Source organism: Lacerta agilis, chromosome 6 (assembly GCF_009819535.1).
Source record: "Lacerta agilis isolate rLacAgi1 chromosome 6, rLacAgi1.pri, whole genome shotgun sequence".
NCBI classification, from domain to species: domain Eukaryota; kingdom Metazoa; phylum Chordata; class Lepidosauria; order Squamata; family Lacertidae; genus Lacerta; species Lacerta agilis.
The window spans coordinates 60,677,769-60,705,585 of NC_046317.1; the positions used below are offsets into that span (position 1 = coordinate 60,677,769).

General features: G+C 44.5%; 1 protein-coding gene across 1 annotated transcript in view; it reads left to right on the forward strand.

The window, feature by feature from the left end:
- TAFA3 (TAFA chemokine like family member 3) overlaps nt 1-27,817 on the forward strand; it is an 89,289-nt gene that overhangs the window by 10,945 nt on the left and 50,527 nt on the right. Inside the window, exons 2-3 of the mRNA XM_033152968.1 lie at nt 24,594-24,682; nt 25,279-25,394. Of these exons, the coding sequence (XP_033008859.1) occupies nt 25,280-25,394 (115 nt within the window). The 5' untranslated portion in view covers nt 24,594-24,682; nt 25,279. The remainder of the gene's footprint in view (nt 1-24,593; nt 24,683-25,278; nt 25,395-27,817) is intronic.

Below are 27,817 nucleotides of genomic sequence, written 5' to 3' on the forward strand. Positions count from 1 at the left end.
TTTGGCCATGCCTATCCCTAGCTGGTCTGATGCATTGTTACTGCTTTTGCACTTACCATGTCAAACTGTGGGGGTCTTTCCAGATTATTGTTTCCCCTTCCCAGTACTCTTACAATTATACTGGCTCTAATGCAGGGATGTTGGTGTTCAGTTGTAGAGAGCCCCTTTCACTCAGAGTACAGTGTCTTCTTCCTGTGGCTTGCAGGCATCCAGGAGCTCTGGTGGGAAGCTGATAAATCAGCTGTAACATCCCTCTTATAATGCTGAACTGTGGACGACCTTGACAGAGACAGGCATCTGATGGCAGGTTGGTAAGTGCAGCTGACAAGATGTTTAATCCTGCAGAAATAGTGCTATGGAGAAGAGGCTCTTGTGACACTTCGTTCCCCTGCCTTGGTGGATAAAATTGCTCGCAGAGGTCAGGAGGTGGTGCTTCCTGAAAAAGAAAACAACTGGGATGCCTGAAAGTAGTTTGGCCACTTCCTGATTACTCTCTCTATCCTAATTGCATCTCAATAGTGCTGATCACAGAATGCACAATGACTTCTTCACCCCTTTCACAATGGTGTTTATGTGTGAAATAGATTGTTAACACAGACAGGCTTAGATACCTATATATATTTCACCCAGGCCTGTTTGTCACAGGAGAGACTGGAGATGCATACGGAGTACCGGTAAATGGCTTGCAAGGAGCTCTCCAGTGAGTGGGTCAATTCCTTCCCAGCCACCCACAGGTCAAAGAAAGCAAATAATGAATTCTCTGCCTCCCCAGAACTGACTTTTCAATAAAGTCTTTTCCCTGCTGGGACATCTTTTGTTCATTACCTTTCTCTCTCAGAGAGAGCAGGGGTAGGGTGGGGAGAGAGAGATCCTTGTTCTGTGAGTTTCTCTTACTCTAATTCTCTTTTTCTATGTCTTTTCTATTTCTGTTTTTTCCATCAATGATTCGGTGATACTTGGGTGTGAGGGAGAAGCTGAGCAAAGGAAATAGGACATGAGGAGAAAAAGGGAATCTGACAGGAATCCCACTGAAGTTAGATACCAGTGTATATCTACCTTATTCCTTTTTGCCTTCCACAATCATTGTCAGATTTTTGGGATTCAGACACTCCTGGAATATGCATGCATATCTATTTTATAGACTTTTTCAAAGTTGGTCCTTATACAGCCAAATCTCCTGTGTGTGTGTGGAGAGAGTGAGGGTAAGAGTGGTAAGAGTATCTGGGGAGACATTGGTTGAAGTTCCCATGCATCCACAAAATCCACTGTGTCTTTGAGCCAATTGCTATTGGGATACCTGACAGGGTTCTTGTCAGGATAAAGTGGATTATTATTATTATTATTATTATTATTTCATTTATACACTGTCTAATTGCCAAGGTGGTTTCTAAATGGGTTACAAGTGTAAAACCAATTACAGAAACAAACATAACTAATATGCATAATAAGACACTTTCATCAAAACATTAAAATAAGCACCTGCAATTAAAATGTACAGTGAAACAATCCCACTCAAACAGCACAACAATCAGAAACCATTTAAACAACCATTAAAACAGGAGTTTCAAGTCAGGAGATCAGGGGAATGCTAACAGGTGTGTCTTCAAGAACTGACAGAATGTCAATATCAATGGGCCTTTTTATATTTCAGTAGGGAGAGCATTCCACAACACTGGTGTCACCAGTGAAAAGCCCTGCCTCTTTGTCAGCGAAAGCCAACAATCATCAGGTCATGGCAAAATGATGTGTTGGGTTTCATTTGTTTACCTTAATACCCTTGCTGTGGGTTGAAGGGGAAGACACCCTACCTCTTTGGAATAAAAGCAGGAAACCCCCCCCCCCCCAACACACAAACAACAGTTTCTGACTCTTCCAATGCATGTTTGGGGCCAAGTGTGGGTCATGACTTCCGTTGAGTTATCAGAATTCAGAACTGGGGTAATGGGGCTTAACAGTGGTTGACTGGAAAGGTGTGAGGGACCATGGTGGCTGGAGTGTCAGGCTCGGATCAAGAAGACCCAAGTTCAAATGTGAGCTCTGCCGTAACACTGATTGGGCTAGCCAGGTTAGGCAGTGAGGATAAAGTGGCAGTAACCCCCATGTATGCCATCCTCAGCTCCCCGTAGCGTCAGGATTGTTCTTTGATGAATAAGCAGCTGGAAGGATTATTATTTAAGGGCAGCTAACCAATGCAAATGTGTTAATATCCTATTTCACATGCACTGGGGATTAAATCTGGCATTGAAAATCTATTTGGGAGCTGAGTCCTGGTGATTCAATCAAGCCTGGAGGAAAAGCTGCGTGGGGATTTCAAGTGACTTGGCTGCAGCTTTCTTTGGACTTTGATGATCAGGGCCCAAAGCCCCTGTAGAATTGCAAATGGTTGGTACAAAAAAGCAATGTAGTGGTTCTAGTTTGCTATTCCAGACTGTCCCCAGCCTTGGGCAGCTTTGTCCCCAGCCTGGCTCAAGTCTTGCTACTCTCCAGTGTCACAGATGATTCTTTACAGCCAGGTAACTCCCAATTTACGTGGGGGTTACGTTCCGAGGCACCGCACATTTCCGTGAAATTGTGTATATTTGAAAGCACCATTGGGAAACCCTGCAAACACCCTCTAAACTTCTGGAAACCCTTGAAAAACCCTTGGGGGGGGGGGAATCCAGCAGCACATACTAGATGCCAAACTCTACTACAATTGCTCCATCCAAACCTCCTTGCCCAAACTCCAACTCTCCACAGGCCTCAATAGTTGGTACAAAGGCTCCTGGGATTGCTAAGTACTGTTTTCACATGTTTTCTGCCCATCCTGGACTCTTTTAGGGCTGTTTTTGCCAGTCACTTTCAGTTTTGGTACCATGTGCACAATTGAGTGTGCATAAATTGGTCGTTGCCTGTAGAGAAAGAAGCACAGGCTTTGCTTTGAAATGTAATGAGCACTTCCTGAGCAATGGCCTTTCCCTGCTGCTTCCACCCAGGAATCTCCCTGGCTCAGCTGCCTCCCCTCTACGACTCAAACCAAGTCTCTCTTTAAAAACAAAAAACAGAACCCTTTCATGGTGCATGTTTGCCCCAAACCAGCCCCCACCCGCCTCATCCCTAGAACCCCACATGCACATCTATAGGTGAACCTAGCATGGGTTGCTCCCCAGTTTCAGAGATGCTCTTGAAAATGGGTTATCTGAGGGGAAGCTCTTGCAATAAGCATTGAAGCTACGATTCTTTTTAGCTTGTCATTTGAGCCTCCTGCAAAGATTGCAGTCTCTGTACATTGTAAAAAGAAGACCAGGAATCCCCAGAGGCTGGGGTAATATGGAACATGCCACACTGGAGTAAGGAATGCAGAAAAGAACATAAAGTGCTTAAAAAAAAACAAAAACAGATCCCTTTGTCATCAGTTAAATACATCAAGCAAGAGGGGCTGGTTTTCCCTTTTGCTTTTTTTGGGATGTGTGTCTGTGTATGTGACTTGCTTCATTGTGTTATCATATGCAACTAAACTTCAGAAATATGGAGCCAATAGAATTTAATATGAGGTTTTCTTAACATGAGGAAATTCTCTAAAGTACAGAGTCTTGGGCTAGTCACACTTCTTTGAAGTCTCTCAGCCTCACTCACCTCACAGAGTGTTTGTTGTGGGGGAGGAAGGAAAAGGAGAATGTTAACCGCTTTGAAACTCCCTAGGGCAGTGATAAAGCGGGATATCAAATCCAAACTCTTCTTCTTCTTCTTCTTCTCATTGCATTGGGGAAAGAGCTGTTTGAGATAAATAAGGGTTTTTAATGCATATGTGGAGAAAACAAAACTTGGGGATGGGCTATAGCTCTGTTGTAGAGCATGTTCTTTGCATGCAGGAGGTCCCAAATTCAATGCCTGTCATCTTCCAAGTAGGGCTAGAAAGGAAAATCTGCCTGAAACCCTGGAAAGCTGCTGCCAGTCAGCATAGACAATACTGAGGTAGATGGACCGATGGCCTGTTCTGGGTCTGGTTAACTGTGCTTTGCATCTGAAGCTGTGTATACAGTACTGTTTACTCGCTCTCCCACTGCTGGCGTTTGAAACTGAGAACACATTATTATTATTAATAATAATAATAATACATAACAAAACATTCTTATATGTGGTATTTCAAAAAAGGATTACAAATAAAAATCAGTTTGTTCGTATACAAAACATTTCACCATACATTCTTACATGAATATGTATGACTTCCCGCCACCCCCCAATGTATTCACATTTTCTATTATCCAGTTATACAAATAACCATTGCTTTATTCTAGTTATAATATCTTGCAATTTCATACTACTTACAAAACCTTTTGCTTTGGTTTTATAGTTCATATATACAGAAATCACTCAAATGCTGTCATAGACGCCACACCACTATTGTATTTCATTAAATATTTCTTAAATGTGTCCCATTTTTGTATAAAATTTTGATTTATATTGCCCCTCACCCTGTTTGTCATTTGAGTCATTTCAGTGAACTCTACCAACTTATTGAGCCACTCTGTTTTTGTAGGAACCCTCTCTCCCCCTTCCAGTTCTGTGCAATTAGGATTCTTGCAGGAGCAGTTGTATCCAAAAGATTTTAAGTTTTTTGGTATCTCTCTATCTACCGTTCCAAGTAAGAAGGCCTCAGGTTTTTTTGGGGAAATGTTACTTTTATAATTTTTTTCAGTTCATCATATATACTGTAACATTCCAAAACTCTGATTTTTGGACATGCCCACCACATGTGGAACATGTTTCCTTCAGCTACCCCACACCACCAACATTTATTTGAACTGTTTTTGTACATCTTAGATAACTTTGACAGCGTCAGGTACCATCTTAACTGCATCTTCATGAGAACACATGTTAGCCACAATCCAGATCTATCCTGTGGTTTCTTGAGAAATATTCCTGTTGGATATGTTTCCCCTTGAACCATTTTCCATCCAATTGGAAAACTTTCGGCACATACTCACTTTGCAGTGAAAGCTGAGGTGTGTACAGTTGAGACACATGGAGAGGACAGGCCATGTGCATAGGATGGGATTGCAGAGGTGGAGAAACAAATCAAGTAATGTACATCACAGGAAGACATCCCTGCCCCTTCTGCGATGTGTACAGCAACGTGGAATTGTAACCTGAAAAGCAGCAGGGCGTATGTGGAAGCAATAAAGCTGTATTTCAAGCCACAAATGTATACATACTCTCCCTCCCTCTCTCCTATACCTCCCCCTTCAACCATATCCTGCAAGGCAGCTCACAATTTACTGTATGATATATTGTTTTTGAACAAAAACATTTTTGTTAAAGCCAAAACAAACCAGCAATGGCTACTATCTTAATCTCCTGAAAGGACATCATCAGATGCTTGGGCAAAAACAAAACAAAACAAAACAAAACAACCCTCTATGTTTCTCTAGCCTGAAAGTCATCCATTTCTATGTCAGTCCAATAGATATGGGGAGGGAGCAATTCTACACATGTTGGACTGCAGAATGAGGCTTTCACGGTTGTGGTTGTCTTCTTCCCGGGGCTTAACTGCACTGAGAAGCATGTCCAAGTCCATCCTTGCGCTCTTTTTGCCAGCAAGTGAGTTTAAAGCTGGACTGGGGAGGAATTCAGGAAGGTTTTTCAGAATAATGCTGTTAAATAGCTTAAGTTGAGCTTGATGTTAAATGGAGATTTTGTTGCTGCTGCTGGTTTGCTAAACAGCCACTGGTTTGTTTTTGTTTTTTGTTTTAAAAAAGAATGCATTGTGTTAAACAGATGCATCTCCTTCCCTTTTGCCTTGCTGTACATTGCTTCGGGTGTTTTGCCAGGGAAGGAGCTAATGCGTTTTTGTGAATAAAAATAAATGCTGAGAGAGTATGAATCTTAACCTTTCAGTGGAAATGGGGTACTTCGTAGCAGGGAACGGAAATTGGTTCTGTGAGTTTTGTTTGGTGCCATAATGCCTTTTGGCAGCGAGAGCTATCTATCTCTTGGCTGCTAAAGATGGGCAAGCCTAATCGGTCTAACAGTATAATATCTTTTATGAACACTATGGTATTGGGGTGGGTGGGAACTGCCTTGCTACAGTAGAAAACTGTGAGGTTTATTGCATGTTTTGACCTTTTCAGAACCATGTTAAAAGTGTGCTAATCACTTCATTGTTTAGACAGCCGCCAGAGGCCCTGTTTCTTTTCCCAGTCTTCCCCCCAAAGTGGGGCAGACCTTGTTGGTGGTTGTGCCCTAGCAACTGCCTCCTTTTTTAAGGCTTTCCAGTGGAGGGGAAAGTTGCTATTTCAGAATGATGATGATACTAATAATTATTATAATTATTATTATTATTCCGAAGAATTGATGCTTTTGAATTATGGTGCTGGAGGAGACTCTTGAGAGTCCCATGGACTGCAAGAAGATCAAACCTATCCATTCTCAAAGAAATCAGCCCTGAGTGCTCACTAGAAGGACAGATCCTGAAGTTGAGGCTCCAGTACTTTGGCCACCTCATGAGAAGTGAAGACTCCCTGGAAAAGACCCTGATGTTGGGAAAGATGGAGGGCACAAGGAGAATGGGACGACAGAGGATGAGATGGTTGGACAGTGTTCTCGAAGCTACTAACATGAGTTTGGCCAAACTGCGAGAGGCAGTGAAGGATAGGCGTGCCTGGCGTGCTCTGGTCCATGGGGTCACGAAGAGTCGGACACGACTGAACGACTGAACGACAACAACAAATTATTATTATTATTATTATTATTATTATTATTATTTCCTGCCCATCGGGCTAGGTTTTTCCCAGCCACTCTGGGCGGCTTGGCTTACAGTGCTTCTGTAGTCAAATTTCCCATTATTTGCTGGTCATAGTTTTTACATTGCTATGTGGGTGAGTTATGTTCTTTGTTGTATGTCCCGTGTAGGACCTTAAGGTCCTCAAATAATAATCTTTTGGAGGTCCCGAGCAACAAAGATACTAGGTTGGCCTCAACTAGGGTCAGGGCTTTCTCAGTATTGGCCCCGACTTGGTGGAACAGTCTATCACAAGAGACCAGGGCCCTGCTGGATTTGGCATCTTGCCGCAGGGCCTGCAAGATGGAGCTGTTCCACCTTTGGGTTGGTTTTTGTTTGATACTTATGCTTCATTCTTTTGTTGGTGGGCTATTTGAAAATGAGACTGCAGTTTTAATTTTGAATTTTTAAATTTTAATCTGTATTTTAAATTGATTGTTTTTATGTTTTTGCTGTGATTTTAATTAGTGTTAGCCGCCCTGAGCCACTTATTTAACAAACTTTATACACTGCTTGATGGTAAGAACCTCTTAAGTGGTTTACAAAAATATAAAATAAAGCATTTAATTTTTTTTTAAAAAAAAACATTTAAAGAGAGTATCTAAAAATCTTCAAAATATAACAAATATCAAAAAAGCTAAAAATAAATAAGCATGTGACTTCTTCATGTCTGGATAGGCGTGCCTAAACTAAAATGTTTTTAGCAGGTGGTGAAAAGAGTATACTGAAAGCACCTGCCTTATGTCAATAGGCAGGGAGATCCAAAGTGTAAATGTTGCCACCCTAAGCAGTTTCTTACAAGTGCAGAAGGAATGTTATGTGGCACCTGTAACAGTTCCATTTCCAGAGACTGAAGCAGTGAAGAGCAGTGAAGTGGGCACACATAAGAAAGGGGTTCCTGCAAGTAATTGTGCTTGGGATTTTCAATTTGTTTTTGCCACTTTGAGCATTTTCTATAGAAATATGGGAGAATTATGCTTTTGGTAAATGGAAAAGAGAGTCCACAGCCCACAATGAGGCTGATGCTGGATTATTATTTTTTAAACAACAACAAAACACCTAAAACAACTTCATGGAATTCAGGGGTAGTGCTTCTTTTATCTGTCAGTTTTCTCTCCTTCTGTATGTGCTTAAAAAGGCGCCTCTGGCTTAGTGCAGAACAGAGTGTTCAGCCTCTGAAAAGAAATAGGAAAAGTTAACAAAGAATTCCACATATCAGCCTTTGCCATCATCCTTCCCTCTGATATTTTTCATAACATGGATTGGACACCTAGGTGTTTTTCTTTTTGTAAGGATTTGAAGACTTGTCACCCTCCATCCTTAAACATGCTCTTCCTGCCTTTACTCCCCGACAGGTCATGGAATGCATTGCATATGAAGGTTTTGATGTACTCAGGATAGGGCTAGCCATCAGATGACACTAAGGAAGTCCCAATAGGTTGAGGCACAAGGACCTAGGGAATGTATGCAAATCTTTACCAGATTATTGTTTTTTAACCTGAGGGGGACACAATGAGAGATGCCAGCAGAATCAGGCAATCACCTAGTTTTCACATCATGGTAAACCATAGCTAGTTGATTATTGTGACTCTGCTGATGTCACTGACTTTGCTTTGGGGTGTGTGGAAGGAACACACCACAATCCCTTCCAATTTTTTTATTTTTTATTTTTGCTATGCAGTGTAGCCTAATACAGTGGTACCTCAGGTAAGAACTTAATTTGTTCTGGAGGTCCTTTTTTTAACCTGAAACTGTTCTTAACCTGAAGCACCACTTTAGCTAATGCGACCTCTCGCTGCCGCTGCACCACCAGAGCACGATTTCTGTTCTTATCCTGAAGCAAAGTTCTTAACCTGAAGCGTTATTTCTGGGTTAGTGGAGTATGTAACCTGAAGCGTCTGTAACCTGAGGTATCACTGTATACAATTTCCCTGAGCAATTCCCCCTAATATTTTTCTGTGTTATTTCCACTAATTCACACTTTACTGTGCAGCGTTTTTGTATATCTTACTTGGCTGAAAAACTGCACTGCAAAATTCGGAAAAGTGTGACTTTCGAAGAGTGGCTGTGTTTCAGTTTTCCTGTTGTTTCAAAAAGTGTGACTTCTGTAGGTTTGCCTTTAAATGCAGACTGAACCTCATTTCTTGCCCCGCCTGTCTTGGGAAGCCTGGGCTTGTGTTGTCTTATCTGAGGCGTATGGCTTGTTGCCATCTGAGCCATTGTAGCATTCCCGTGTCCCTCTGTCTGCCCTAGAAATAACTCTCAGTGCCATTCTCCAAGCTTGACTGCTTTTTAAAAATAGCAATTGTTATCCCTCACTGGGGATCTTCTTTCCCCTGGTGAACCTCAGGGCAATCTTATTTGAGATGACCTAGGGGCAGGCAAAAAAAATATTTGGGTGATTCGGAGGAAATAAGCAGTGTGGTGTGGTTGACTTCATTGGGATCCCCCAGATTCCAGAGTCTGAGTTGCCTTTTCTTTGACACTTTCCAGAGTCACCTAGTGTGTATGCCTCATTCATTAATATTTGCTGGGCATGGTGTATATTCACATGCTCCCGCAGTACTGTAATAAAATCATCATCTGGGAAGCAAGCAAGGTCTGTTCAGAGTGGCTCACAGTGTACATTACATTTACCACTGCAAATTACCCACACCATCACTTAGCTCTGCTTGAATCATTTATTAAGTTAGGGTGCTCTGTAGCAATGCCTGGATGCTGGAAGGGATAATGAACCCTCCAGTGATGAGAGTGCCTGGGGGTCCAGTGTGGGGAAACTATCCAGACCTTACAGGCTAAATAGAGATCCCCTTGGGACAGGATGCACTTTTTGCTGAAGGGTCTGTGTCACCCCGATCTCATGTCATCTCTCTGCAGGCTTAAAGGGGTGTAAATGACACTGACACTTGCTCTAAGCCTCTTTACACTGACAATCCAATGCAAAGCAGCCTTTGTGTAACTGAGATCTCATCGGCACTCTGTGTATGTGCGGGGTTTTTGTTCCAGAGGATCAATTAACCTGCATTAGTTAATGCAGTTTCACCCTCTCTCCTCTTTTTCTGGCTTTTCCTTAGAGCCTTCTCCGCACATCACATATTTATGATGCACCCACAAATGTGGTATTGCAAGCGCACACAGATTAATGATGGGTGACCTACCCACCACACAGTTCAGAATTGGCCTTGGTGAAATGAGCGATTTCCCTTCGCCCCGAGAAAGTAAACAAAACCCCTTCATTATTTCTTGACCCTACTTCCGAATTCAAAACTGCATCGTGCTCCCTATGACATCGGGAGCACAACAGGACCCAGAAACCTCTCCAGCCCAATCCTCCAGGTCTGAATTCAGAAGAACCCAGGGTCAATTTGTTATTGAATTGAGGCTGTTCAGACTTCAAGAGTTGGTTATTCCGAACTTCCCAAGTTTGGAATCTACTCTCATCACTTATAGAAAAACACGGTGTAAGAATCTGACAAATGCATGTTCAGGTTGGTTGTTAGTATTCATCTGCCTTAAGAGAGTGTGCCTCCGAGGGGGAAGCCAAACCACTGTGTTAGCAGCACCCAAGTTGTAGCATCACCAAAGTCTCCCTGGGGCACAAGCCTGGGCAGTGTGTATGGTGGTCCTTGGCTGCCAAGACAACACATCACTGATGTGTTAGGGTGGCAAGAAAGGCTGCAGGGCCACGTCTCTGTTCTAACCTATTCGTTGTGTGGAGGATCCTCACATGATTTAGAACCCTGAACACTCAAGAGTTCCAACTCCATGGGAAGCCCCCACATACGGAGAAGATCTAGATAGATCTATATAGATAGGTGTAGATATTGGGCTCAACACAGCAGTGGAAGAATAATAGGAGTAGAATGAATGTGGGGTTTGGGCCAAACACGTGGCCCCACAGCCCCATTCACTTTGCTTGCCCTCTATGCACAAGTGAAAATGGAAGGTAAAAGACCCCTGGATGGTTAAGTCCAGTCAAAGGTGACTATGGGGTTGTGGCGCTTATTTCGCTTTCAGGCCGAAGGAGCTGGCATTTGTCCACCGACAGCTTTCCGGGTCTTGCGGCCAACATGACTAAACCACTTCTGGTGCAACGGAACACCATGATGGAAACCAGGGTGCACGGAAATGCCATTTACCTTCCCACCGCAGTGGTACCTATTTATTTACTTGCACTGGCGTGCTTTCAAACTGCTTGGTTGGCAGGAGCTGGAACAGAGCAACGAGAGCTCTCTCTGTCATGGGGATTCAAACCCAAGCCTTCCAATTGGCAAGCCCAAGAGGCTTAGTGGTTTAGACAACCGCGCCACTCCTGGTGGTTAACTGTTTTGGACATCCATCTTTTCCATGAATACAAACCCACACAATATAGTTGCCCCCACTGGGATGCTGGCCAAGTGTAGTGGAAACTCGCGGAAGATCTTTGTAATCACGAGGAGTCAGGTTACATGTCCTATTCCCTTTTCCTCCTCTAATTAGCAAAGTAAGGTTGCTTGTGAGGAGGATGCAATTAGTCGAGAACACCTTCAGCTGCCAATGACCTTGGCCAAGCCACACTCAGGTGCCTGATTCCCTGACCATTCGGGAATGGTGCCTGATAGCCAGGTGAAAACAATCAAACTTAAGTCAGCTATATAAGCAAGGGAATGGAGGGGACAGATTGGGGCTTCGCCACAGACTAGGTCTTGGGTGCTGTGGGGTTTCTGGTGTGAGGGATCTCTCCCGCTGCTCTCTTGAAGCCCCGGGCGGCAGAAGAGGAGGAGATTTGTGTTTGGGCGTTGGTCAGGTACGCTACGTTTGTCTGATTGTATCTAGAAAATTAAAGCATACTTTTTTGTGTTCTTCTTCCATCTGTGTGTTTTATTGGATCCAGATTCAAAAAAAGGAGAACCCTGCCCCTTGGCAGAACATTTGGCGCTGTGAGCAGGATCTGGAGACAATGCCCTGGTGGAAGAAGAAAAGCCCTAGGCAGGAGGATGGCCAGAGCCACATCCCTGGTTGGCCCAGCACTAGTGCTTGGGCACCAGTGGCTCAAATTTTGAACCAGTTGACCCCACCAGTGTCATGGGATGCTGAGATGGCTGGGTTTGGAGGTGCTACCCCTATGGCTGTGTCTAAGTGTCTGCAGCTAATGGGGATAGAGAAAGGTGCGGGGCAGAAGACAGTGGGGGGGCTTGGATGGGTCCTACTCACTGCGCTCCGGAGTGTTTGGGAGCAATTAGAAGCCTCTCAGAGGAAGGTACAGCAGCAATTAGAGGACATCGCTGCTTTAAAGGACCAGCAGGCAATTCTTAAGGAGGTGCTAGAAAGCGCTCGGGGGAGGGAAGAACTGGCTAAGGAGCGGGCTGCCACTATGGCTATTCGCTTCGCTAAAATGAAACACCCAAAGCGGGTAAGAAAGAAGTGTATCCCTAACCCTCGGAAGGTTAGAGCCCTCATTGCTTCCCGGGAATGGGACCCCAAGACATGGAGTGGGGACATTTGGGATTCTAGTGATGAGGAGTCAGAATGGACAGAGGGAGAAGATGAGGGGAATGAAGAGGAATGGGTTGCTGAGGCACGTCCTCTAGTGACCAACAAGAGTAAGGGACCGCCAGGTAACCCACAGGCGGCCCAGGCCACCCGGATAGTACGGGATTACACTCAGCAGGAGTTGGCGGAAATGGCAAAGACAAACAGGCAAAAACCCGGGGAGGGGTTGAGCCAATGGCTGGTTAGGTTGTGGGACCAGGGAACTACCAGTCTTTACTTGACGGGGGAGGAGTTGGTAAAATTGGGAACCCTATCTCGTGATACATTGGTTAATCAGTTTTTGCGCATGCCTAATTTGGGTGCAACAGGTTCCCTATTTCAGTGGTGTGTAGAGGCTGTATACGCCAGATACCCCGCCCCAATGGATTGGGAAGAACAGCCAGGCCCCTGGCAAACCATTGAGGAAGCCATAGAACAGCTGCGTGGCATGGCTTTGCAGGCTGGGATCTATCAGCAAGGGTTCCAGGGACCAGAGAGTCAGCGTCTCACTGCCGGCATGAGGGCGCGGCTGTTAAAGGGCGCACCTTCACATATGCGTGGCCCATTGTTAGCGCTGCTGGGCCCCGCCCAAGGGAGACCTGTTGGTGAAGTTGCTCTCTTGATAGGACAATTAGGGGAGGCAGAGAGAGAAAATGTCGCTAAACCCCGCGCCCGAATAGCACAGGAGAAGGGAAAATCAGGGACTGATAAGAAGTCCTTCACCAGGACAGATAAAACATCCTCCACCCCTAAGGTGACGAGGAAGCAGATGTTTTTGGAATTATTGGAAGCAGGGGTTCACAAGGAAGTTGCAGTCTGGAGCTTGTGGCAGAAAAGCCTGCAGGGGAAGCGCGTCCCCCTAGGATTTTGGTCTCATAAATTGCCCACCGTTCAGTACACCCCTTTTGAAAAGCAGCTTTTAGCATGCTATTGGGCCTTGGTTGAAACTGCTAGGCTAACTGGATCCGACCCTGTTGTATTACGACCAGCCATTCCTATCATGGCTTGGGTGAATGATAATTCTACCAGTCCCAGGGTAGGGAGAGCTCAACAATCTTCCCTTATAAAGTGGAAGTGGTATATTGCAGAAAGAGCTAGACCTGGTTCTCATGGGGTGAGCGCACTGCAGGAGCAAGTGTTGGCTGTGACTCCTACAGGGGAAGAAATCCAAGAAATTCCTAGCTTAGAACTTAAAGATCCCCCAGCACAGGAAGCTCCCCCGTATGAGCAGGTTACTCATGACGAAGTCTGGTTCACCGATGGCTCCGCCCGTTACCAGGGAAATGAGCGAGTCTGGCGTGCCGCCGCTTTAAATCCTCGAAAACAAATTACTCTGACCAGAGGAGGAAAAGGGAAGTCCAGCCAATATGCTGAGTTAATGGCTGTATTAATGGTCATGGAACATGCAATTGAGCAAGGAGGGGATGTTGTATATATCTATACTGATTCTTGGGCTGTGTTTAAAGGGCTGACTGTATGGTTTCCAAAGTGGAAACAGGATGGCTTTTGCATCCACAACCGACCATTGTGGGGGCAGGACCTCTGGATAAAACTGGATCAGATGCTCTCAAAAGTACAAATACACATTGGACATGTAGATGGACATACAACAGGGACACCTGTTGCCCTGTACAATCAGGCTGCTGATCGGTTAGCAAGAGTACGGACAGCTACTCCAGAAGACGAAGAAGAGGAGTTATTGGTATTAGCACGCTGGGCGCATGTCAAGGCAGGGCATCTGGGGGCCAAAGCCACCAAAGAATGGGCCATCAAGAGAGGCATTCCATGTTCAGTGAGTGCCGCTGCCACAGTGGTTGCTAATTGTCAAGTGTGCTCCCAGGTGAGACAGATGCCTCTGTCTAAGACACCCATGGGAAAATTACATCGGGGAAGTGGTCCTGGGCAAATATGGCAGATTGATTATATAGGACCCTTACCCAAATGTGGACGTTGGCAGTATGCATTAACCATGGTAGACACCTTTTCAGGGTATCTTTTGACTTACCCCTGCGCACGAGCGAACCAGCAGAACACCATAAAGGGGTTGGAGATGTTAATACGGAGGTATGGAGCGCCCCTTCAGGTACAGAGTGACAATGGGAGTCATTTTGCAGGGGGAGAGGTAAAAGATTGGGCAAATGAATGGAATATCCAGTGGATATATCATATTCCTCACCACCCACAGGCTTCTGGGTTGGTAGAACGGCTAAATGGGTTACTAAAGCAAAAGCTTAAACAGTTGACCCCCACCCATACCCTGAAGGGGTGGGGTAAGTTCTAGATCAGGCGGAATTTGAACTAAATAGCCGTCCACTATGCGCTGGCCAAACACCATTGCAACGAATGATAAGTTTGCCAGCGCCAGCACCAGTGGAGTACCTAAAGGTCTGGAAACTCCAACCTTATGGCCAGCCACCCCTCCGAGCGACGCCCGATAGTGCTGGGGCTGACCTCATAACCCCTAAGGATGTGGTGGTACCAGCCGGAGGGCAGGTACTAGTACCCTTGGGGATTGGGGTCACCGTTCCCCATGGAACCTATGGGCGCATCGCACCTCGATCCAGCCTAGCCTTAAAAGGCTTGCAGGTTTTAGGAGGGGTGGTGGACGCCGACTACCAAGGAGAAGTAAAGGTGCTCCTCCATAATGTCAGCACTCAAGATGCATCTCTGCTAACAGGACAACGAATAGCGCAACTCATTTGCGAGCGTATCAGTGTACCCGATATTCAGGAAGCACCAGGTCCACCTCCATCTACTGTCAGGAGGAGAGGAGAGTTTGGATCTACAGATACCACTCTCACCTCTGGACAGAAGGTATGGGTGGTATACCCCGATCAGCCAAACAGACCTGGAGAGATTGTTAGTAAGGGACCTGGGCCACCTACTGGGTGCTTTTGGCAAATGCTACTGCACCCATATGTTTAGATGCAGCCAAGCTGAAGCGGCGAGAATAATGACTCTCCTATTTCTTTGTAATACGCCATAATAATTTTCTTATTATATGCTTCTAGGACACCATGAATTGGTGGTGGTGGGTAATAGTCTGCCTCTGTGCGCACATCTATGATCAATCGAATCCTCCTGAGTTGAACACGACTACGCTGCTGCTGTGTGAACAACCAGCTCTGTCTCAAAGGCGATGGCTCCCCGGCATCCATGGCAGATGTATGAATGTGACTGGACAGGGGACATGGATGATGTCTGGCAAACGACTGTACTTCCCCATCCCATGGACATATGATAATTTTATGCTGTCATGGTCCATTACATGGAATACAACGGATAACGCAGGGGAGTTGGCGGGATAAAGATTCCGGAGGACAGATTGAGGGGGGATCATATAGATAGTCATGAGTATGGTTTTTTCTTTGTAAATTTGATTAAAGGAATGATGTTAAAATTAAACATGAGGGAGCAGAGTTAGTGCGAGTGATGCGAGATGTTGGGGATCTCACTGTGCATCATTGGTGGGACATATTCTCCGGATGGAGTCCCACCATGACCAATATTTTGAACCTGGCCTTGCATCCGGTTATCATTGTTTTGGTGATTATATGTATTTCCATGATCTTCACTTGTTTTTTGTTTGTTAAAATTAAGCAGCTGTATGCAAAGGTGCAACCTATGTGGGCTATACTCAATCAAATGACACCGAGGATGAAAAGGAAATAGGATATGTTAAGGGGTGGAGTGTAGTGGAAACTCGCGGAAGATCTTTGTAATCACGAGGAGTCAGGTTACATGTCCTATTCCCTTTTCCTCCTCTAATTAGCAAAGTAAGGTTGCTTGTGAGGAGGATGCAATTAGTCGAGAACACCTTCAGCTGCCAATGACCTTGGCCAAGCCACACTCAGGTGCCTGATTCCCTGACCATTCGGGAATGGTGCCTGATAGCCAGGTGAAAACAATCAAACTTAAGTCAGCTATATAAGCAAGGGAATGGAGGGGACAGATTGGGGCTTCGCCACAGACTAGGTCTTGGGTGCTGTGGGGTTTCTGGTGTGAGGGATCTCTCCCGCTGCTCTCTTGAAGCCCCGGGCGGCAGAAGAGGAGGAGATTTGTGTTTGGGCGTTGGTCAGGTACGCTACGTTTGTCTGATTGTATCTAGAAAATTAAAGCATACTTTTTTGTGTTCTTCTTCCATCTGTGTGTTTTATTGGATCCAGATTCAAAAAAAAGGAGAACCCTGCCCCTTGGCAGAACACCAAGGCCCTCCAAGGAGTGTTAATTTGGTAGTAAGTAAGGTTTGCTGTCACATTATGTACAGTGGAAGATGTCTCTCAAGTGAGTTCAAAAAGGTTCAACTAGTTGCAGAGTCTCGGCATGAGACTGCATCCTTTGATCATCGTACACACTTCTCCAGCATGTGTTTTTTCTTCTTAAAGCAAGGGATGATTTTTCTCTTTTCTCAACCTTAATCCATTTAGGGCTGTCCAATCCACCACACATTGTAAGTCAGCACAGCAGGGGGAGGACTTGATGGTGTTGGCTGATGGGGGCTTGCTTTTGGAAGGAAGGAAATTGATGGAGATCCTCTCTTGCTCCTTCTGTGAGCAACACATAGCATGGCAGTTTCCCCATATGGATAGGGCTCTGTCTTTCTTAGTCTGCATCATAGAATGGTGTGTTATGTACTACAATCAACTTAGGAGATGCATATTTTGCAGTGCAAGTACCAGGCGATTTCGAGAGACTTTCAAACTAAACGGAAGTTTCACTGCAAAGGGAGAGGGACTGACCAAGTGCATGTGTGTGTTCATTTATCTTTCCTTCATTTAGCTCTTTCACACAATGCTGGCATTGAGCTTTAGATCTGTAGCGTTTGTAACATGAGCAGCACGGTTCTCATGATATGTTTGCAAGGGGCATGTCTGAGCAATCGGATGCAATCTTTCAGTTCATCCGAAGGTCACGGAGTGTCCATATTCAGTGGCCATTTGCTCTTGGTCTCTTCGCACTGTGTTATCAGACATTCGTGTGATTGGAGGCCTCCATATGGAGGTCTTCTCCATTTGTGGGGGTGCTGTTGACAATTGAGGGTCCCGCATATTATGACTCCACAGAACCTAGCCCTGTTTAGGGAAGTTTTTAATGTGTGACATTTTAATGTATTTTTAATCTTTGTTGGAAGCCGCCCAGAGTAGCTGGGGAAACCCAGCCAGATGGGCGGGGTTCAAATAAGAATAAATTATTATTATTATTATTATTATTATTATTATTATTATTATTATTATTATTATCCCCTACTGACACTCCCGTATCTGTCTGTGAGGCTTAACTGGAGATTATGGGACACACTACTCCATGTTCAGAGCCCACAGGTTCTCAGAGGGTCCAGATTGTGCAGCTGCTCTTACTGTGTTGATATGTGTAAGCTGTTGTGTAATAACAGTTTTCATGCACTTTCTAAACAGCTGATTCACCACTTTGATGCATGACCAGAATAGCCCCTCTTGTTGTTGTTTCAACAGACATATACCACACAGCAGGGTGTAAGCAGTCCAGGCATGTGAAAATAAGCCTAGTTTAAAAAAGAGAAAGTTTTAAGAGCTATAATGGAGCATTTTGTATTTCTTAATTTTCTTCTGCATTTTTTGCGTGGGAGGGGAAAACAGAAAAGCATTTATATAAACTCACATACTCTTCATATAAACTAAGATATATATTTTTAATGCATCCTATAGGAACATTTTATTATGAAGCATTGCATTGTGAAATATATTGTATGTATGTGTATGTGTGTTACAAACACCTACCATTTAGGAAAAGGGCAGCTTGCTGCATCTAGTTTCTGTAGCTCTTGTGTGGTGGGCTCCAGATGGACTGCAACTCCCATCAGCTTGTATTGGTTGGGGCTGCTGTGAATTGTGGTCTGAAACATCTGGAGGTGATCACATTGGAAGAGACAGTTAAAGGGAGGGAAGGGGTCCTGGACCTTTAAAAACATTTGCACAGAAGAGTACCATTCACAAGTACTGTATTTTATCATATACAGTATGTTATTAAAATGGTCAAAGATTTCAAACACTTGATTAAAATGGCAATAAAAAATAATGCAACATTATAAATACAAAGGCTAAAATGGAAGCACAGCCGTAAAACAGAACAAGCGTTAAAAACAGGAGCGCATTAAAGTTACTCATTCAATGCCTGGACAAATAAATACAACGAAAGTCTGCCTTCCAGGTACCAAAGTGAACCTCTGGCAAGCTATCCTGCATGGAGAGCTTTCCGAAACTGCAATGTCACCACAGTAAGGCTCTCCACTTTCTGTGGATGCCACTTTCGAAAGGACCTTGGAGACAGGGCTGCTGATTGCAAACAATCCATTTAATAAAATACCCTTCCTGTGAAGAGCTTTTCCCTGACCCACTGGTGCCAAGATGTACCCACTTGAAAGTGCAAGGACCTTAGCAATGGGCTTCCCTTGCTCCCTCTCCACCCCCCACGTCTTTCTTTTGTCTAAGGTTCTGCACTTGATCTTTGTGTGTGACTTTCAATCAGTAAGAGCCCTAATGGCCACAGCCTTGCAATCTCTCTTAATTTCAAGCATATTAGTACCGCATGCAATCAGCCAATCATGCTAGTTGCCCCCTCAGCAGTGCTAGGAATGTGGGAAGGGCATGTATAATGATAGGTATAGAGCAGAAAGCGCTCTGCTTGACTGCCCTTTTGCCACTGTTAAATCATTTCAATGCATGCAAAAGGGAAGCTGTGCACTGCAAAGCACCAAAGCCATGTGCAGGATGATTCTGCCAGAACTTAAGAGCTGTGGGCACGTTTTTTAGTCTGGAACTCCCAGTTGCTGTGAGCAGCACTGTTGAAAGGACAGTGAGTTAGGGCTACAAGTTTTAAAATAAAGGATTTATATAAATATCATGCCTGAGACTATAAGTTTCCATCTGAACCAGGCAACATTAGGTCAGGAGGTTTTAGTCTTTGCCATGGGATTTCTAGTACGCCTATACTCTGTGTGGCTCCTTCTTTTCCCCAGCTGTAAACTAGTACAGTATTCTTATGCACACTTCTCATTTTTGGGTCAATGGCTTGTATACTTTATGGGGCAGAGTGTGCATATATGTGTATCTACATTAAGAGTCTGACTGTGAAGCTTGGTTCAGGTGTTCAGCGTTAGTGCTCAGTTAAATAGAGCTCCTCCCCTTTTCCAGCTCCAATCAGAATTAGGCAGAATAAGTCTCTTCTTCATTAAGTCAGAACTCTGGCTTAGCTCGATCAAACAAAATAAAATAAAAAAATTCCTTCCAGTAGCACCTTAGAGACCAACTAAGTTTGTTCTTGGTATGAGCTTCGCATGCAAGCACCCCAGCACCATTTTAGGATCAAGACATACAGAATAATCAAAATAACAAATCCTGGCCAGTAGATGAAGTAATATGAAATTATCAAATAACTGAGGTCAAATGTGTCTTTAGGAGCAAGGCACATTTCTATTCCTTTGCAAAATAAATAAATAAATAAATAAATAAATAAATAAATAAATAAATAAATGCCAGAGTTTGCCAAGAAGAACAAGCAAATCAGCAGTGCAGATTTGCATCAGTGAGTTTGGAAAAAACAACACACCCCAACATTCCTTTAAATTACTTCCAGTGGCTGTGATATCTAATACAAACAATGGAGATTTGATCATGTACGCACTGCTGTATTCATACATTTCATGAAGAAGAGGAGCAGGTGAAATTCAAATGCACTCTCCGGAGAATAAAAATATCTCACAGGGCAAGTCACTATTGTGATGCTTAATTTCATCCTAGGTGGGCAGGTTTAAAACTGTTTGTGGAGAGGAATGCTGCCAGGTTTAAAGAGGCCCTAGGTAAGATGCTACCTGATAGCTCCCCTGGGTTGCCCTTCCACACACTTCTGCTCATCGTGCTTTCTCCAGCGTGGCATGCTCAGCACAGGGTGCTCCAAGAAGCAGTTTGCCTGGCTACCACCTCCCATCACCTGCTTTGCTCCTCTTGGGGTAGCAGACACAAGGAAGTGCCCCAGCTGGGACAGAGCATTGGTGAATGGACTAGCTAGCAGGCAGCTGCCTCCTTGCTTGCTGCCTGCCTCCTTGCTTAGTAGGGTTTGGCTGTGTTCTGTGCTGCTGTTGCCTGTAAGGGGATGAGATTCCTGGCTAGCTAGGCCCACTATGAGTCCACTTTGGGATACTGGGAGGCAACAGGCTAGCTGAAAATGGAACTGAGAGGAAGTGGGAATGACAAATAGTTCAGAAAGACCCTGAGTTGAGCTGGGCAGCCTATGAAGTGCGTCGGACTGAGGTAGGCTGTTTTCTGACGTACCAAATCAAGGTCAGAATTTATGTGAAAAAGTTGGGTCTCAGTAGGTGCTCCATTAACGTTTTTGTGGTTGAGTGGACGATGTAGCTGTGTTGGTCATAGGATTACCATTGAAAAAGTACATGAAACCACTTGTTTCAACACTCATGAATTCACACGAAGGCATTTAGAAGTCATCTTGTGTACACCTGGTTCCGTGCTGGATTCTGCTGTTTCCTCTCTCCAACATTCCCCCTCATGAGATTATCATTGCGTAAGAGGGGAGTGTGAAGCCCTGCTTCCTGGTTCCTTTCCTTCTGTTGCAGTTCTCATAGCCCTCTATGTGTTGGGGGCTAAATTTCTGCAGCAAGGAGCTTTTCTCTTCTAGGTTCCCCTTGTGAGTTCTGAATAGGCTTGTAGCTAGAATCATATAAATTGGATCACTAAAAGTATCCCAAATGGCTGTGAGTCAACATTTTCCTTATTAGTTTGGAAATTCATGCAGGACCTTTTATACTAATGTACCACTTTGCAAGTGGATCTCACCATTGTCTGACTAGAAAAATAACTTATGCGAAGAAGGCTGAACATTAGTCTCTGTAATGTCTGTGTCAGTGATTCCCATGCCATAACATGACTTGAATGTTATGAGACCTTACAAAAAAATTATCTGAGAATGGGAAAAAATTGGAAGGGTTTGTGATTGTGCTTGTACAACTGAGTGCCCACCTGTCAAGGCTTGAATCAGGTGTAGGTCAACAACAACAACAACAACAACAACAACAACAACAAAATTCACCCGAGGCAGTCTTTATTCAAGAAAACAAACCACAGAGCTCCAGCCTAGTGGTCTCAGCAACTCTTCCTAGGAGGCCCTGCCCTGACGAAGCAGTGCAAGCACCCTTCTCTAAGACTCCTCCTTTTCTAGGTTTAACCTGTGTCTGTGCACACTAACCTAGTTTCATTTCTCTGTCTGTTCTTGGACACCAAGGGGGAAGGGGAGCTGGTCGCAGCAGGAGGGGGAGGCTCCCTGGATTCTTCAGCAAGCTCTTGACCCCCTCCTTTCCAGCCTCTGCTTCAGCCTCAGACTCTGAACTGCATTTTGTCACAGACTCTTCTTGCTCACTAAACCCTGTCACCTGTTGCTGACACCTCCTCGCAGCCTGCTCATACTTCCTCTGACCACTCACCATCGTCCCACCACTGGCTCTGGGCCTTCCTTCCCTATGGGGTTCCCTGGCTGGTGCCTCCCACCACATCTCTGCATCCAGCCAGCTTGGCATCACCACAATAGCATAGCTATAAGGCAGAAGACGCTAGGGGGTAGGGATATAAGAAGGCAGCAACTTCCATTCCAACCTGTGTTCATAATTCACACTGTTTCTGTTCTGCTGCAGTTCAGTTTCTGCCAAATACTGTGTTAGCCATCTCACAGTCTGCTAGTTAACATAAGCTGTGCAACTTATGAAACTATTTGTGTAACTTGCATTCATTTCAATGTAAAGGAGATGTCAAAAACAATGTATTCAAAGTAATGAATTATGTATCATTTGCATATTTAAAACAACAGCAGCAATGCGAATGAATACAGATTATATTGGCTGGATTGAGTTCTGTTCCTGACACAGGTGAACATACAACCTGCAGTCTTTCCACTTCCCTTTGCTGTTTTTGTCAGAATCTTCCAGCATCTCTACTGAGGGGATGGTGCAGTTGGTCATCAAGTAAACGGCATCCATTAAGACTCATAGCTCTTCTTATATTCAGCAACAAGCCCTCTTGCTAATGTGGCCCTAATTTTGTCCCCATGCTCCTCACAGCTGAATTGAACAAGGGAAAAAACAAAATCGAAAATTCTTTCTAGTAGCACCTTAGAGACCAACTGAGTTTGTTCCTGGTATGAGCTTTCGTGTGCATGCACACGAAAGCTCATACCAGGAACAAACTCAGTGGTCTCTAAGGTGCTACTAGAAAGAATTTTCGATTTTGTTTTGACTATGGCAGACCAACACGGCTACCCACCTGTAACTTGAACAAGGGAAACACTGAGACTGTGGGGGATGAAACCGGCAGGCACTGCCATGCCCTGGGCTACTTCTAAGTAAGAAAGCAGGCAAGGAAGGGCTCTCTGAGGGCAGGTGGGGTTAGTAGGGCAATGCCTCATCCACCATAATGGATCCCCCCCCCACTACTGGCCTTGATTAACAAATACAACTCAATAACATGGTGCATACACAAACTGTGCTCCCTCTTCTGTGCATTCGCCACAGCCATTTCAGAGTTTGGAAGGAGATTAGTTCTCATCCAAAGAAGCCTTTCAGGCAGCCTCATAGAAAATACTGTACTGTGATTCCTGAAGAACAAGCAAACTAGAATAGTGGGCCACAATAAACAAGAGTTAAGAATTGCTGTCATAGAACGACAGATTAAAATGCTTACAGATAAATCATTAGAGATCCAGTGTTATGTTTTGACAAGGAGCAGTTGTGAGCTGGCCCTGTGCCCAGCAAGGGCTCTCCATCACCACAAACAAACATACACTCGCTCTCCAGCTCCCTGTTAATAAATTCTGATTGGGCACTAAAGTTTTACAGCTTCTGTGGTTGTTCACTCTGGACCCCGTTAAATCGCAGCAGGTGATATACAAGGCTGTGAATTGTCAACCCCCCCCCCCCATCCCTGGTAAATGGAGGCTGCACAGGCAAGAAGACTATGCTCCGTGACTGCTTGCTGTCTCTTTCTACATCCTCATTCATGGGACTGAAACTGCATTGGTCACGCTGGTGGATGATCTCCAGTGGGCTAGGGACAAAGGTGAAAGCTGTTTTCTAGTTCTGCTGGATCTCTCAGTGGCCTTTGATACCATCAACCATGAAATCCTTCTGGACCGTCTAGAGGAGCTGGGAGCTGTGGGCATTGTTATACAGTGGTTCCACTCCTTCCTCCTGGGCCATGTCCAGAAAATGGTGTTTGGGGATGGGTGTTCAGACCCCTGGGCTCTCACTTGTGGGGTGCCTCAGGGTTCCGTCCTTTCCCCCCTGCTTTTTAACATCTATATAAGCTACTGGGAGAGATCAACAGGGGGTTTGGGCTGGGTGTTCACCAGTATGCGGATGATACCCAGCTCTACCTCTCTTTTAAATTTGAACATTGAAGGTGGTGAATGTCTTGTGTGAGTGTCTGGATGCGGTTGGAGGATGGATGGCAGCTATAGGCTTGCCGTAGGATCTGGAGCTCTGGACAGCAGGGAAAAAAAGAAAGAAGAACTTTAGGTGCTAGAAATGCACTTTACAATGAGCTCAACCTGTTTTGGGAAAAATCACTTCCGCAAGGGCCCATTTTTAACAACGTTTCTCACATCCAAGGTATAGAGCAGTTTGACTGTGACCCCCATATAGATGTATTCCAGCTGCAGTTGCATGAATGGACATGCCCCTGTCACCTATTGCCCTTAAGCTGCTGCTCTTGGCAGTCATTTTGTAGGGTACAGAAAGAACTGGGACAAGTTCCTAGCAGCAAGTTGCTTGGTGCATCCTCCTCACCCCACTCTGCCTCATAGAACGTGACACAGTGCAAATGTTCCATTACCTATGAGTGGGCTACCCTGGCAAAAATAGCTGCCACCACTGTCCTCAAGGAAAGAAGGGAAGAACAATACTGACAGTCTTGCAGCTAAGGAGGACAGAATGCTGGTTTCCTTCAGCAGCGATCTTGTGCTCTTTTATCACTTTCCTACCTTCCCAGATTTCTGTTCAGGTGTTCTCTTCAACCCTTCAAAGAGAGGACTGTCCTCTGTAAAATAGGTACCCATGATGTTAGCTGAAATAGGAGGAGGGCAGGAGAGGGAGCGTTAATTATTTAATTTTTATTAATTTTTTTAAAAAAACGCTGTTTCTGCAAAGAGGATTAGGCTCTGTTTACAAGCTACTGTATGTGTTATTCTAGAGTTTTGTCTGGGGCAGTATGTTTCACTGGTGCTTTCAGGTAGACTCTGTCCACTGTAAATTTAAGTAGCTGTGTTTTTTTTTCCCATTTTTTAGATGCCCTGATGTTTGCCCTTCTTTGCAAATACCGAGTCTATATGAGATTGGCCAATGCACAGACAATAGCTGTGAAGCCCCAGTAGGAGGTAAGTAACCATTATTCAAATACTTATTTCTATTATTTCACAAGAAAGCCTGTTGTTAAAAGGCTGAACGAATCTTGGCAAAATGGCGTGTGTTTTTTTAAGTGGCAGGAATCTATTTGGAACACAACAGATCTTCCTTTATGCCACAAATTCCCCTTTCCTGGGCTGAATTTTGGACCAACTTATTTTGGCACTAAAAAGAAGCTCATTTTGCTCTGAAGTTATTTGGACTATATTTGTGCAACTACTTGTGAAAGAGGAAATACAAACATAGTCGTTTATGTGCTATGGCTGTGTGAGGGCATGGCATGGTCCTGCTCCCGGACATGCCTCTCCCTGTGTGTGTTGACCTGACCTTCCCACTTTCAGAAGGAAAGGTCTTCCAGGACTTCAATTTACATTTGCTTGAAAGTAAATCCTGGTTATCAGGATCCCCAGTTGTGCCATACGCTCCACTCGCTTAGTTTGAATGCTGAAATATGTTAAAATAAAGCTTGTTTGTTCCAGAAACAGCAACTTGATCTAGTCTGAGATGCGGGATTTTTTTTTTACCTGTAGACATGTGGATCTTAATGCAAATTCTTTTTCCTTGGCAGAATGAGTGAGAGGGACATCCGAAGCTTGAGCAAAGGGGTATTGGTGCTCTCTCTCTGCTTTATAACGCTATGGGGAAGGCTGACTCTGGCCTCATCACACCACAGAAGCCATTCAGGTAGGCCAAACAATCTCTCTTGAATCTGCCTTGTTTCTTATTGCAGCGCTTTGACTAAAAGTGTGTGTGCAGGATTAGACTTCTTGCATCTACAAACCTTCTGAGGACTTGCAAGATGCTACCAACTGGACTTCTGAACAAGGTTCGGTTTTTTATGTTGAGAGGTTTAGAAGCAGGAGTCACTGATGTGTCCAGCAGTACCTTCTATGGCACCTGCAAGAAGTCTCCATAAATACTCCTCAGAAATCTACAGTGCAGGAGAGATTGTTTACTCTTCCAGTTCAGTTGCTGTTTACACTGGTTGGCTTCTCCTATACACAGCATCCATTTTGTGACTGGTGCTCTTGGTACTTTCTCAGAATTTCAAGTGTGTCCAAAATTCCAGGTGTGAGAGGTGTACTCAGCTGTAATCTAGAGGCAGAACGCCACCATTATTTTAGAATTCCTTCTCAGAGCATGCTCTCTCAAAGCTCTTAACAGCTGCATAAAGCCAGCAGATATTTGACACTGGGCACAGAGGGAAGGGGAAACCAGCCACTTACCAAACTCAGTAAATATGAAGCTCAGACCCTCACCCCTTCCTCCTCTCTGCAAAAGGCTGTTTTAAGGATTGGAGAAGGTAGAAGAACATCACATAGGTTCACATAGGAAAAAAGGTGCACAAACTTCAGAACCTTTCAGAGTTTTTCCTCAACATAAACCTCCCTTCTGATACAGACTCAAGCCCCTTTCACACCTTATGATAACGTGCATTGTGGAGAATGACGAGTAGCATTGCAGCAGCAGGCTTAGTCCCTGAATGACAGACGTTCATTGTAATGTTTGAAATGACTCCCTCATATGTGACTGTACACATGGGCAGCTTTTCTCTGCTCACTTGGTCGTCCTGTTTTTTCAGGGTTTCCGAATGCATGGACAGAGTCTTCTGTGTCAGCAATTGTTCTCATAGTAGTGTTTTCAGAAACTACGACGAATGTGCATGGGGTGGGCTGGGTAGAACTTGCTGGAATGCTGCAGGCACTCTCCCATTTGTGCTTATTGTACCTGATATAGCCTCTGAAATGACATGAGGCAAATGAAACTCCCAAGTGGACACCTCTGCGACAGAGCCCAATGTTCCATGTGCAGAGAAGGGTCTTCTCCCTGCAAGAAGTGCACTCGCTTTGCTGCACTCAGTATCTGGTTGGCGACTGTGAAAACAGGCTGGTGGATGAGATGAGTCTTTGGCGTGGTTCTACCAGGGCTTTTCTTATGCTATTACTGTGTTTAAATGGAATGCAAAGCTCAGCAAAATCTGATTCAGCTAATGATTTATCGTGGATGTGCAGGTGATTCCTGCTTTGCGTCTCCCTTGGTGTCGGTGGGAGCAATAAACATGGCCTCTGGCTTAGCTTTATGTTCAAACCAGGGTTGCTCCAAACAAACCATGGTGTGTTCTTGAGAGTTAAGAATTTGAGCAAAATAAACCACTATTCCTGGTTCAGATGTCAGGATACTCCAGGTATTGTGTTTTATTGCTTGCGCTAGGTGAGGAGCAAAGCAGGAGTGATCTCTGCTCTGTGGTGTGCCGTTAATTATGGTCCACTCAGAGGTGTCAACTGGGCAATAACAAACTATGGAGAACTTCTGCTCACTAAGGTATAAAACTATTGTCTGCCCCCCACCCCCAAGCTTAGGGCTTTCAGCCGAAGCTTAGCCTTATGATGTTTACATTTTCACCTGTTTATTGTGTTCAGTGGGAATACTGTAGCGACATGCCTTTTTGCCAGAATAAGTAGTAAATAAACCTCAGAATGGACGAATGTTCCCATGATTCTTGTATTTTAGTTTTTGGGTTTTAAAACTATTCTTAGGTTTTAATTCTAAGGAACTGGAAGTGTTTTTTTAGTTGGGTTAATTCTTTATTTGTGTTAGTCATAGGCTGACTCAAGTTGCAAATCCCACAAATTTTCTTATCGTGGGTAGCCATTTGGTCATCGCTGGTATTTTCCCTGGCTGTTGACTCAGTTTTGCAGCCTGGAATTTCTGTTGCATTTCTGGCTTGGTGCTGGATACACAGGTGGCAGTTCTTGTCAAGTGTGCTTTCTACCCATTCCAGCTTATTTCAGCCTGCAGCCTGACTTGGAGAGATTACCACGTATGTATGTCTTTGCTGCAGCCAAGCTGGTTAAGATTAGAAGTCATATTATGGCTTTATTCCTTGAAACTTCATCTGATGGAGAATGTGATGAGCTTTGGTCTGGCACTTCCACAAACTGTACTAGTTACTTACAAGTTTGTTTTTCTGTCTATTTCAAGGTACAGTTCTAATGCTTAAAGCTGCGAATAGCTTTGAGTCAGACCCCCCCCCCCAAAAAAATCACTAAACAATCTATCTCTCCTTGCCTTACTATCTCTAGATTTGGCCCCAGATTCTACCTTAA